Source organism: Crassostrea angulata, chromosome 6 (genome assembly GCF_025612915.1).
Source record: "Crassostrea angulata isolate pt1a10 chromosome 6, ASM2561291v2, whole genome shotgun sequence".
Lineage (NCBI taxonomy): Eukaryota > Metazoa > Mollusca > Bivalvia > Ostreida > Ostreidae > Magallana > Magallana angulata.
The window spans coordinates 4,105,403-4,118,470 of NC_069116.1; the positions used below are offsets into that span (position 1 = coordinate 4,105,403).

The window sequence follows — 13,068 nt, forward strand, 5'->3', positions numbered from 1 at the left end:
ATTTTCCATGTGCAGGTGCATAAACATTCAATTAACGTTCTTGTAAAACAATGCGCACACCTTATTGTGTGGTTATCGATTCAACTACATTTTAAGCGATTTGTAAATACGGGCAGTGTAGATAACTGTCGCCATACTTAATATATAGACGTATAGATATAAACCTTCAAAAAACGAGGTCAATATCTTAGTGTTAAAAGCATTGTGCAATGCACAGGAAGATAATATACTGACCATACTTAATAATAACCGCAAAAATTTAAAGGGATTACATGCTGAGATGTTTTACATTATGCAATTTGATTTAAAGTCGTTTGTTCAATATGACTCAAACATTAAAACATTATTTTGTTGCTGACATCCTTATTACATCGACATGAAAATCAGTTGTGGTTTTTGGGGGGTTTTTTGCTGCAAAACAAAATATTATGAATAAGATCACCTGAGCGTAAGTCATTTCAAAATCCATGTAGTGTATCTATCCTACTAGCGTGTGTAATCTGAATACCTATTTGTAACTTGAGAAGCACGCACTTTCATTACCACTAAAGGTGTTGAATTTATGCTCGATTGACTTTCTTCGTGAGGAAATGAAACGTTGAAAAATATTTTTCATAATGTGTGTGTGTGTGTGTGTGTGTGTGTGTGTGTGTGTGTGTGTGTGTGTGTGTGTGTGTGTGTGTGTGTGTGTGTGTGTGTGTGTGTGTGAGAGAGAGAGAGAGAGAGAGAAGGAGAGAGAGAGAGAGAAATTACACAATGCTTCATTTTCAATTATTTTGTGTATTCTTTATTAAGCTTTTTCCATTTCTTCTTATTGATTTATTATGATTATTCAATTCATGAAATTCAATCCAAAAAGACTTTGGTTTTATAATCGATTCGAAAACTTGTAAATTTCTGTGAATTTTATTTCAAGGTAAAATCAAAAATTCTATCCAAAACTCGTACAAATTCATGCAAATACATAATACATGGTATATAAATTAAATCCCGCCATCTACCCGAGGTATCCGTTACGTCCACATCCGTATGGACCGCATCCATTGTTTCTATTTAGTCCATTGTTTCCGTTTAATCCATTAAGACCATTTAATCCGTTCAGACCATTTAATCCGTTGTTTATTCCATTCAATCCGTTCAATCCGTTGTTTAAACCGTTCAATCCGTTGTCATTGTTTCCACCGTTCCATCCGTGACCACCTCCGTTTATGCCCCTCCCGGCCCCACCGCCAATTATACCTCCACCAATTCGACCACCTCTGGGGATGTATCCACGTGCTATAAACAATAAAAAAGAAATTAAATTGCATAATACACTTTAATTTTTTTTTAAAAGTTTGATGCGTATAATTCTGATTCAAAAGCGATACAGACAAACACTTACGGTATGCACAGTGTACAGCGGCGACACAGACGGTCAGGAGAATCAGGGATCGAATCATGATGTAAGCAGCAAGTAAATAAAATTAACTGTGGTCAAACACAAGGATAAGGACGACTTATATACCACTTAAATTCATTGAATTATTTATTAAAGCTGTCAGAAAACTGGTACAATCAGTGCAGGCCAGGTTCATGTGGTAATCTACAATACAAGTGCTTCCGCCACCTTTGCTTTCTAAAATATATTTCTGAAAACCTTGCATTTTTAAAAAAGGAACATGCATATTAAAAAGTTTCATCTTTAAAAAAAAAAAACCAAACGTGGAGTGTTCAACTTTCGATCTCGCAACAAGTTTATTGAGTAACTTGATCTTCCTTATAATGAATGACCGGCTGTCAATTTGATTATTTGAAACGAGTCGTAAGGCTATATTTATTTCCGACATATTGTTAATGGTATGAATAATTGCACTTTGTCCTGGGATTTATTCAACTACGTTTTATTATTTTCTCTTATAAACTTATTATACGACCGAACTTTTGTTCATTGCTCTAGGTACATGTAGATATACATCAGTTTGCTTGTTCTAGAAAAATTGCTTACAATATTTAAACAATATGACCCGACACAAAGATTCAGACTGATAATATTTTTTGACTTAGATAAGAGGAAAAGTTTTAAATAAATACAGAAATCACCTAAATACTAAAGGTAAAATCAAATTTGTGAGGATGTTGGCCGTTATATTCTAATACACATTAAAAATTTGCGCTTGCTACAAAGAGAAATTTTTTTAAAAAAGGTAATATTAAGAACAAAATTTTGCTTAGTATTTTAAAAAGTAAGAATAATTGTTTTAAAATAAATATTTCATTTTATTTATTTATCTGAAAATTATCCAAAGTAGAAAAAATATTTCAAAAACCATTATCTGAGCCATGTAATGATATCGTTTCTCTATGCTTTGTGTAAACTTGCCTTGTTGTGAATGCAAATGAAAATTTTACATTTTACTTGATCATCCCAGGCAGTTTTGTAGTTTTCATTACCACCGAACTTACCAAAGTGTGGTAATAACTTTAAGAAAGAACAATAAGTGGAATATTGACAACATACTCAATGCATCGCACGTTAGTCGACTCTTATTAATGTTAGGTGTAGTGCACCGTTTTGGTTGAATCGGTTGTAAGCTAATGTGTTGAAGGGCCGATCAGAGGACGAAGAGGATCGCAAAATAATTTTACCGATGAGTTTCAATTTGAGTGAAACTTCCACAGTAAGTTTTGAATAAATCCAAAATGTCGACGATGTTATCTTCTGTATTATTAGGCAGAGGGTATATATTTTCATATTTTAACAATATATGACTTCAGATGCCTGAGTGTTTTTTATATGCATTTTCCCCTGTAATCTTAATGTTTTTGTATGATAAATAAAGTATGGCTTAATTTTAGATGGTGCTTAGTTGTTGTGTAACACATCAAGGTTTGGGTTACTCGACCTCAGTTCGCCTTCTTAAACCTCGTCGAGTGAGGTGTCTATTGCTTAAATCGTAGCAAACTCATAGAGTTAAAAAAAAACCAAGTATTTCTAGATCTTGTAAAGGAATGATAGGTATGTAATATGATTGGTTAGCTATGTTAATGTAACAGCAATATGCTACATTCAATAAATATTATATATATATATATATATATATATATATATATATATATATATATATATATATATATATATATATATATATATATATATATGCGATTTGTACTTCCGATAAAAAAAAACTTGATTTGATTCATTATGTATGTAACTGGTAAAAATGTTTTACTTTCAAGACAAACGGATAAAAGTAACGTTTTTAATAATTTACATGTAATTAATGATTTAAATGATGTCATTGCATAGTAAATAAATTAGTGCATTTAGGGACAAATGCCAATGCGTGCGCTAATTGTAAAATTCGCCGGATGCCTCATTAGGACACAGCTGTGATCGGCCGAATCCGATCACATTAAGATCTGTATGTCCAGTGCATGGTCCTTTTGGGTTTGTATGGTTGTAACCTTGTATGGCAATTAGCATTATAACGCAAATAGTGTGCCATACCAGAAAACTATTCCAATCGCAATCGATTAATATAACAAGTATGGTATAGTTTTATTTTACATGAGAAAAAAATAAATAGAAGTGATATGCTTTAAATATAACAGAATCTCTCAGATAATTTGGTTAATAGATCTAATTAATTTGTATGAATACAATAATTATGATTAGAGATGTTGAAATCTAAAAAAGTATAATGTTTTATATGAGACGCTGGGTTTCTTTTTTGATAAATTGAAAAGTATAAATTTTAAACGGTTTGGCAAACATATTTGCTAAAAAAAACATAGATTGCATCATGATCCGCTGTACAGCAAAATGAACAAATAGGTTTGCTTGATAGATAAATAGTAAGAAATATCTATACAGTTGTTTTAAATAATTATTATACTTCATTTTATTGCTTATTTCGATAGGGAGTACGTTTAATCACAGAGGTGTCCCTCTTAGAGGGGCATGATCAATTTTGGTCAAATTTATTTCTCTGTTTTTGTTATTTACAATGTTTTAGAAATGCATTTTTAATGAACAAACGTTTGAGAATCAGTCGTAGAGTTATAAGCAAGATACAGGGCTCATAATTCTTTGTCATGTAAACAAGGCTCGTGTCCTGTTTTGTTTACATAGGTTCAATATACTAGTACGAAATCTTTTTTAAGCTAATTTGTCTATATTCTTATTTTAAGTATGCATAAACATTTCCTAACGTTTAACACATTCATTTTAGGTGTTGACTGGAATTTTCACTTCAACATTCAAAATATAAACAAATTAAAACTTTCTTTACATTGCAAAGAATTGTTAGCTCTTTAACTCGATTATAACTCAATGAATGACTCTCAACTTTTGGTTCCTATTAAAAATGCCTTACTGAAGCATTGGAATTTTAAAACTCGGAAAAATAGTTTTCGACCAAAATCGTGACCATGCCCCTTTTATAACTAAAAGGAAAACGTTTAGATTGTCAGCTCATCAAGAGTTACATGTAATAAAGACTATATACAAATGTTACAATTAATGATTTTATTACAGATAATGTGAAATTCTGGTACATTAATCCTTATGAAGATATTTATTTTTATTAACCACATACATTTTATAATTGTTTACAATTTATTTTTTACTAGTAAAGTTGTGCTTCTAATTTTAAAGAACATCTGAAGAAATAGTCGCATAAATAAACATTCAAACATTCTATATACAATGAATCGACTATATCGAAATGTTTAATTGTAGACACAGTAAACAAATAACATATATAGAGTACATCTAACTAATCCCGCCATCTACCCGAGGTATCCGTTACGTCCACATCCGTATGGACCGCATCCATTGTTTCTATGTAGTCCATTGTTTCCGTTTAATCCATTAAGACCATTCAATCCGTTCAATCTGTTGTTTAATCCATTCAATCCGTTATTTAATGCGTTGTTTAATCCGTTGTTCAATCCGTTGTCATTGTTTCCACCGTTCCATCCGTGTCCACCTCCGTTTATGCCCCTCCCGGCCCCACCGCCAATTATACCTCCGCCAATTCGACCACTTCTTGGAATATATCCACGTGCTAAATAAGCAATGGAAAAGCAAATTTAAAAATTGCTTACTGCACTTTTATTAATCGAAAAGCTTCAAGACGTCTGACTGCTTTGAATTCTGATTCAAAAGGAATACAGACAGACAGAGATACTGACAGACAGACAGATACTTACGGTATGCACAGTGTGCAGCGGCGACACAGACGGCCAGGAAAAATAGGGATCGAATCATGATGTAAGCAGCAGGTAAGTAAAATCAGCTGTGGTCAGGCACAAGGATAAGGGCGACTTATATACCACTTAAATTCATTAAATTAATTATTAAAGCTGTCAGGAAACTGGTACATTCAGTGCAGGCCAGGTTCATGTAGTAATCTACAATACTAATGCTTCCGTCACTTTTGCTTTGTAAAATATATTTCTGAAAATCTTGCAAGGAAAATGCACATTAAAAAGTTTCTTCTTTACAAAAAATTCAAGCGTGAGTGTTTTCAACTCTCGATCTTGCAACAAGTTTATTGAGTAATTTTCTTTTTCTTGTAAGGTGTGACCAACTGTCAATTTGATTATTTGGAAGGCTATAGTTATTTCCGACATAATATTGCTGATGATATGAATAAATAAATTGCACGTTGTTCTGGGAAATATAAAATTCAGTTTTATGTTTTTTTCTTTTAAACTTATTACAAATATCGAACTTCTGTTCAACGAGTTTCATTGCTTGGGGTATACATGTACATCAATTCATTTTGTTTTATTGTAGAAAACTTTCTTCATGTTACACGCCATCTTTGCTAGGAGAAAAACGAAGTGCTAGCGAAGATGGTTACACGCAATATTAGAGGAAAATGGCAAGAAGGTTCCGACTGATATATTTTTTGAACTCAAAAAAGAGGTAAAGCTATAAACAAATACGGAAAACCATATCAACACAGAAGAAAAAATCAAATCTGTGACGATATAAGTCATTATAACTATTTCAATACACATTGGGACTTTGCGTTTGCCACAAAGAAAAATTCAAAATACAGGTAATATTAAATAAGTACATAATTTTGCGGTATGCTCTTAATTAATCACTAAAATACAATACTCTTTTCTTGACTAAACAAAATTCTCTATTCTCAAGGATTAAAAGCATCACTTAAGGAAATATCTATGTAGCAACCATTGACCCCCCCCCCCCCCCCCAAAAAAAAAAAGAAAGAAAAAAAAACCCAAGAGGCCCATGGGCCACATTGCTCACCTGAGCAACAATAGACATCATAAATTCAGCTTTACGGAGTCATATACCAAAAAAAATATGGACAGATCATGTATTTAAAAAAAATCAATTCCCTGGATATTCTGTTTATCATTGATCCCTTTTTGTCACAGTGTACATGTAGTCATTTCACATATTAAGCATTACAGTTCTCAAATAGATCTAAATCAAATGGGATATTAACCTACATTAAACTTTTGAAGCCCAAGAAGTGTAAAGGGGCCAAAGCCTAAACAATTTTAAAGAATCAACAATATGTCAAAATGCTTGCATAAAAGTAAAACCATATATTACAACATTTGAGTTTTGGTGAATTTAAAAGTTTTCCTTTGTAAAATTGGACCTCCGTCCCAATGTGGCACCACCCTACTCCTGAAAAAATATGATTTTGACGAATTTGAATCTACACTTTCTAAGGTTGCATTCACTTATGTTGAACATTTTCTAAGAAAATGATTTTTTAAAAAAAAGATTTTTCTCAAAAGATTCTGTAAAGATTTAACCCCTTCCCATTGTGCCCCTACCCTGCCCCGGGATCATAATTTGACAAAACCTAAATCTACCCTATCTGATAATACTTCACACAAGTAACAGTCGTGTTCTTAGTAGAAATTAAAATAAATACCCTCCATTGTGGCCCTACCTTACCCCCGGGGACCATGATTTAAACAAACTTGAATCTACACTATCTGAGGATGCTTACACACAAGTTTCAGCTCTTCTGGCCAAATGGTATTTGACAAGAAGATTTTTAAAGATTTACTCAATATATTCATATATAAAACTTCGAAACCCAATCCCCCCCCCCATTGCGGCCCCACCTGTGCCAGACAAGTTTCAGCTTTTCTAGCCTAATGCATCGTTGGAACCCACGGGTTTTCTATCAATTACACTGCTTTCAACCCGTGGTTTCCGACGGTGGGCCTAATGGTGTTTGAGAAGAAGATTTTTAAAGATTAACTTAATATATTCCTATGTAAATCTTTGACACCCCACCACATTGTAGCCCCATCTTACCCCTTGGGACCATGATTTGAACAAATTTGAATCTACAGTATCTGAAGATACTTCCAAGCAAGTTTCAGGTTTTTTTTACCAAATGGTCCTTGAGTAGATGATATTTAAAGGTTAACTCTAAATACTCCTATGTAAAACTTTAACACCCCCCCCCTCCCCCCTCATTGTGGTCCTATCTTACCCCCGGGGACCAGGAGTTGAACAAACTTGAATAAACATTACCTTTTCTGGCAAAATGGTTTTCGAGAAGATTTTTAAATATTAACTCTTTATACTCCTATGTAAAACTTCGACCCCCCCCCCCCCCATTGTGGCCCCACCTTAACCCAAGGGACCATGATTTAAATAAACTTGAATTTACACTATCTGAGGATGCTTTCACACCAGTTTCAACTTTCTTGGTTTTTGAGAAGATTTTTGAAAATATCTACAAATTTTCAATAAATCCTAATTATTTCCCCTTAAAATAAGGCGTTGCCCTTTATTTTAACAAACTTGAATCCCCTTTACACAATGATGCTTTATGCCAACTTTGGTTGAAATTGGCCCTGTGGTTCAGGAGAAGAAGTCGAAAATGTAAAAAGTTTACAGACAGACGGACGCCGGACAAAAAGTGATCAGAAAAGCTCACTAGAGCTTTCAGCTCAGGTGAGCTTAAAAGTGGGTTCAAGTTCTATTTGGGGTTTTTTTTTGTTGAAATAAACTTCTATCTAAAAAAAATTTAAAAATTCATTAAAATAAATTCATAAAATTCAAACATACGAGCAGCTTTAATAAAATTAAAATAAATTCATAAAATTCAAACATACGAGCAGCAATTTATACACATTTTTAGACGGGGTCACCTGACCCCGTCTATTGGTTTACTGTCAGACGAAGTCTCAAACCGGAAGGCACGCGTAGAACACATGAATTGAGTCTACGCGTAAGAAAATAGTGTAGAAAGTTTTTATGCATTTCAGTAAATATGTATTATAAAAACACGCATTAAATCTTTTTAAGTCTTTTGTGTATCAACAAAATTCTATTTAGAAAATAAACAAAAAGTTTTATTGATCAAAATATTCTTTCTCGGGTTCAAATGTGGAATGAGTTACGTAACTGAATGCACAGCGCTGTTGACGATTCAGTTGGTGTACGAGCTCATTAATCAATAGAAGAGGTTGATGGTGGAATCGAAATTAAAGTCTCTAAATGCAATGTGCCATTTTTGAAAAGTTGTGAATTTTATTTTGACAATCTTTCACCTTAATACTGCCAAACTTCATGCGCCAGCCGAAGTTAAAATCGGGACGGGTTATACACAGATGTTTTACAAATTAAATAGGTGTTTCATTGGATTCCAGTCTACTTGCGGTATGACTGCTGTTCGTCTCTAAAGGAATTTTGTACAAAGAAAATAAAAACAAGTCTGAATTTGCCATCTCGTTCGTTGGCTCTTTAGTTGATTAAACTGAATTTAAATTTTAAACAATGCATTGTAAGCAAAATCTATAATAGATTATACATTTTGGAAGACTTATACATCATATAAGATATAAAATCTTATCGATTGAAGAACCAAGTTAAATGTTAATATTCATGTTATCAGGCTTAGTTGGAATCAGGCTTGGGGTGAATTACATTGTAAAATAATGCATTACATTACCATTACTTCATGAATTATAGCATTAAATTACCATTACCATTACTTAATTTTCTTGAAGTAATGCATTACATTACCATTACATGAGTAAAATAATGCATAACCATTACTTTGTGAAAAAAAGCAATTTAAAAACTAAATAAAGAGTTTTTGTAAATATTTCATAAATAAAACATGCTTAAAATATTTACAGGTTCATGTTCATGTTCACAATCAGGTTCAAATCTAATGACTTATACAAGATTGCTGTTGCACTTGTAGTTCTCAAAGTAAGGATGGTCCCGTAACATCTACACGCTAATGGCGGAGTTGACAATCTCTGTTATTTATGTCTCTGATTTTCGGAGTATGATTTTTAATGAAAGGAACGGATGTATCGTAATTCGTGTAGGTGATGCACGAGTTTACACAAAAAAGTAGTAAGTGGCGAACAGATTTATTTTTACCTATTAATTTTGCATTAATCGCAAAATCAATGAAGAAAATCGTGTCAAGATAAGTCGGTCTTAAAAATCAAAATGGCGACCGTGACAAATCTTTTTATTGTCAAAGTTCTTTGAATCTTATTGTAAAAACAATATTTCTAACGTCAGGTGCCTGTGTTTGTTATCGGTATACAAATTTTCACTTTGTTTGTTAATTCAGCAGTTTTAGAGTTTTCGGGGTTTTCATAAAACTTTTTTTACGGATACCGTCCGACTTGTGGATTTTCTCTTGGATCACAAAATTGAATAAATCTAATGATTAAAATTATCTACTTTGAAATAGTTGTTTGATTTTAGTCAAAAATTTAAAATAATTTCCTTGGGATCTTATTTTACATAATACTAGACTTTGACCCTTTGACAGAATTTTCGTTGATTATTAATTAGCAAAGCTTAACTAAGAAAAAATAAAAACAAATTGGTAATCTTCAAGTACCAATGATGTTTAAAATATATCAAACAAAGGACAGTATTCTTCCGATTTCTCGGTATTAAAAAGACCAAAAATTCGAGTCTATTATTTTAATATAGTAGTATAGATATTACATTATATTATACCTTCATGTTAAATACTGAAATCTGATTGGTTTAGACGCAGTTGATAATCCGTTCTATTACCCTCAGCGTTAGCAACACACTTAGCAACGGTTAACACAACGCATTGTTACTTGCGCGTAAATTATGTGCGTACGGTTCGCCGTAGAACTCACGTCATTTCTATATAAAAGCAATATAAAAATTCTCTAAAAATTAAGACATTCAGTATAATAAAATAAATAGTGCCTGTTTAGGAGGATTTTGAAGGAGTTGAAATTGACACCCCTCGAAAACCATTATCAACCTCCGCTTCGCGTCGGTTGACTATTTATATAGTGTTAATTTTCTACAATTATGAAGGCCGAGATTGAGTAATATTTAGACAAAGTATCAGACAATTGCAAAAAAGCCGAATTAACATAGAATGTAACAACTAATTCACACTCTTAATTTTTGATGCTTATTCGAGGAAATCCAGGACAATTACAAATTCAAACTTTCAAGACCCCGTCTTTCAGTACTCTCAGTACTTTGATTAATTCTTGTAGATAAAATTCGTCTTGTGAAGGTAAATTCATTGCTTTATTGTCTTGGATAATTATTACGACACTTGGCAAATTTGGTAAGTGTTGGAAGAAACGATCAGTCCAACTGAAAACTATCGTCAATTTGAATTACGTGATTTACTTATTGTTTTCATCGACAAAAAATAAAAAATAAGTTTAATCTTTCATTGAAAGGCCTATACAATCGGACAAACCAAGTCATATCAAATCACAACACATTTTAAAAACTCTGTAAATCAGTATTTTAAAAAGTAAAAATAATTATTCTCATTTATCTAAAAATTATCGAATGTATAATATTTTTCAAGAAGACTTATGCATCATCTTACAATGATATCGTTTCTCGTTTCTTTTATGCAAACTTACTTTATTTTGTGTACAAGTGAAAGTAATGCTTTAATTGTACATGTCTATCATCATTGCCAGGCAGTTTTTGTTTTAGATTTTATCACTATCCAACCGGGATTACCAAATTGTTATAATAACTTAAGGAAAGGGATAAATTGGTCGAATACTGACAATATACTCAGTGAATTTCATGTTAATGAAAATTGTCATAGTACGACAAAATAATGTAATGCTAACCTTTTTATAAGAACTTGCCCTTATATGTCATGTTATTTTTATATTGTGATATAAAATAATATATTTACATTCCAAATATTTTTTGCATGTAAACTGTGTGAAAAGATACTGCAGTTATAAGACCGTAACACAGACACAGGGTACTCAAAGGATAGATTAACTAGTTTTATTATGACGTCACAAACGTAGAACGCTGTAAAATGCAACGTCACAAGCGAGAATCAAAGTTCACGCTTGTGGCTGTTACAGTGGCTCTTCCATTAATTTGAATTTACCCTTAGGATAAAACAGAAATTTTGACGTTTAAATTATATTTGCAGACAATGCAAGAAGTTGTGTAAATAGAAAAAATGTAAATATAAGCATTAAATCATTATTTTTGAAAGATATAGTCTCATAACTGCAGCAGTGTGTGCATACAAATTTTCATAACACGCTAGCGCGCGTTACTCAATTTGTATTCAATGCTTAAATAACTTCCATTGTTAACAATTAGAATAAAATCATGAAAAGAAGAATGCATATATCTTGATGCTTTATTTGTAACCTTTATTGTTTTTGTATGCATTTTTCCCTTGAAATCTTAAATGTTTACATATGCATTTCCCCTTGTAATCCTGATGTTATGTATTATACGTAAAGTACATATACCGTTCAACTTTAGAAGGTGTCTAGTTGTTAACTTATAACAAGGTTTGGTTTTCTCAACCCTAGCTCGACTCACTGGACCTCGTCAGTTGAGGTTCTTTTGCCGTTATCTTTAATTGTAATGAGGAATTCTCGAATATTAATCATAAAAAGATTTGTTTCTTTTACACGTAAAACAAGCAGTTTTATAATCTTGTATGATTTATTCGTCACAAGAAAAGGTTAATGACAGTACATGTGAAGCAGTAGTTGCATGGATAAACATTCATCGATCTTTTTACAATTATTCGATTGTATTGAATTTTATATATGTAGACACAGTAAATAAATAACATATGTATAGTACATCTAACAAATCCCGCCATTTATCCGAGGTATCCATTACGTCCACATCCGTATGGACCGCATCCATTGTTTCCGTTTATTCCATTAAGACCATTTAATCCGTTCAGACCATTTAAGCCATTGTTTCCATTCAGACCATTCAATCCGTTTAATCCGTTGTTTAATCCGTTCAATCCGTTGTTTAATCCGTTCAATCCGTTGTTTAATCCGTTCAATCCGTTGTTTAATCCGTTGTCATTGTTTCCTCCGTTCCATCCGTGTCCACCTCCGTTTATACCCCTCCCGGCCCCACCGCCAATTATACCTCCACCAATTCGACCACCTCTGGGGATGTATCCACGTGCTGAATAAGCAATGGTAAAGCAAATTTAAAAATTGCTTACTGCACTTTTATTATTCGAAAAGCTTCAAAACGTCTGACTGCTTTGAATTCTGATTCAAAAGGAATACATACAGACATAGATACAGACAGACAGACACTTACGGTATGCACAGTGTGCAGCGGCGACACAGACGGCCAGGAAAAATAGGGATCGAATCATGATGTAAGCAGCAGGTAAGTAAAATCAGCTGTGGTCAAACACAAGGGTAAGGGCGACTTATATACCACTGAATTTAATTAAAGCTGTCAGGAAACTGGTACATTCGGTGCAGGTCAGGTTCATGTAAAATTCAAAGTGCTTCCGTCTTTTTAATTTTTCTGAAAACATTGTGCCTAAATAATGACCTCAGTTAATTATCAATTTGTTCGATTTCGTCCGCTAAACCAAAAGAGGTAGACGGCAAAATCTATAATTCTGAGATTCGGAAAACTGTTACTTAAAATTTGTCTATTAGAATTTAGAGCTCAATGGTTTTCATGTGTTCCTAAACTTCACTTCATATTAGGCTTAGAACAAAGGAGAACGCTTACAAGAGAGATGGCAGATAATTTCTTGATACCTAATTTGCGAT

The 13,068-nt window shown here is 32.8% G+C and overlaps 2 protein-coding genes across 2 annotated transcripts; both read right to left on the reverse strand.

Annotated features, from left to right (window-relative positions):
* Positions 1-947: 947 nt before the first annotated feature.
* On the reverse strand, positions 948-1,475 carry LOC128187218 (nacrein-like protein C1). Its single transcript, XM_052857494.1, has 2 exons — positions 1,385-1,475; positions 948-1,278 (listed from the first exon to the last, which is right to left on the reverse strand). Exons 1-2 carry the CDS (start codon positions 1,440-1,442, stop codon positions 998-1,000), a joined length of 339 nt encoding a protein of 112 aa, XP_052713454.1. The 5' UTR covers positions 1,443-1,475; the 3' UTR covers positions 948-997.
* A 10,659-nt stretch (positions 1,476-12,134) lies between these two features.
* LOC128187123 (nacrein-like protein C1) lies at positions 12,135-12,958 on the reverse strand. Its single transcript, XM_052857335.1, has 2 exons — positions 12,599-12,958; positions 12,135-12,457 (listed from the first exon to the last, which is right to left on the reverse strand). The coding sequence occupies exons 1-2, from the start codon at positions 12,654-12,656 to the stop codon at positions 12,135-12,137; spliced, it is 381 nt and encodes a 126-aa protein (XP_052713295.1). The 5' UTR covers positions 12,657-12,958.
* Positions 12,959-13,068: the final 110 nt, after the last annotated feature.

Excerpts from the sequence above, each read along its gene's own strand:
- LOC128187218 (XM_052857494.1), bottom strand. The coding sequence starts at position 1,442 with ATGATTCGATCCCTGATTCTCCTGACCGTCTGTGTCGCCGCTGTACAC. Across the intron at positions 1,279-1,384 it reads CGCTGTACACTGTGCATACC|CACGTGGATACATCCCCAGA; the intron begins GTAAGTGTTTGT and ends TATTGTTTATAG.
- LOC128187123 (XM_052857335.1), bottom strand. The coding sequence starts at position 12,656 with ATGATTCGATCCCTATTTTTCCTGGCCGTCTGTGTCGCCGCTGCACAC. Across the intron at positions 12,458-12,598 it reads CGCTGCACACTGTGCATACC|CACGTGGATACATCCCCAGA; the intron begins GTAAGTGTCTGT and ends TTGCTTATTCAG.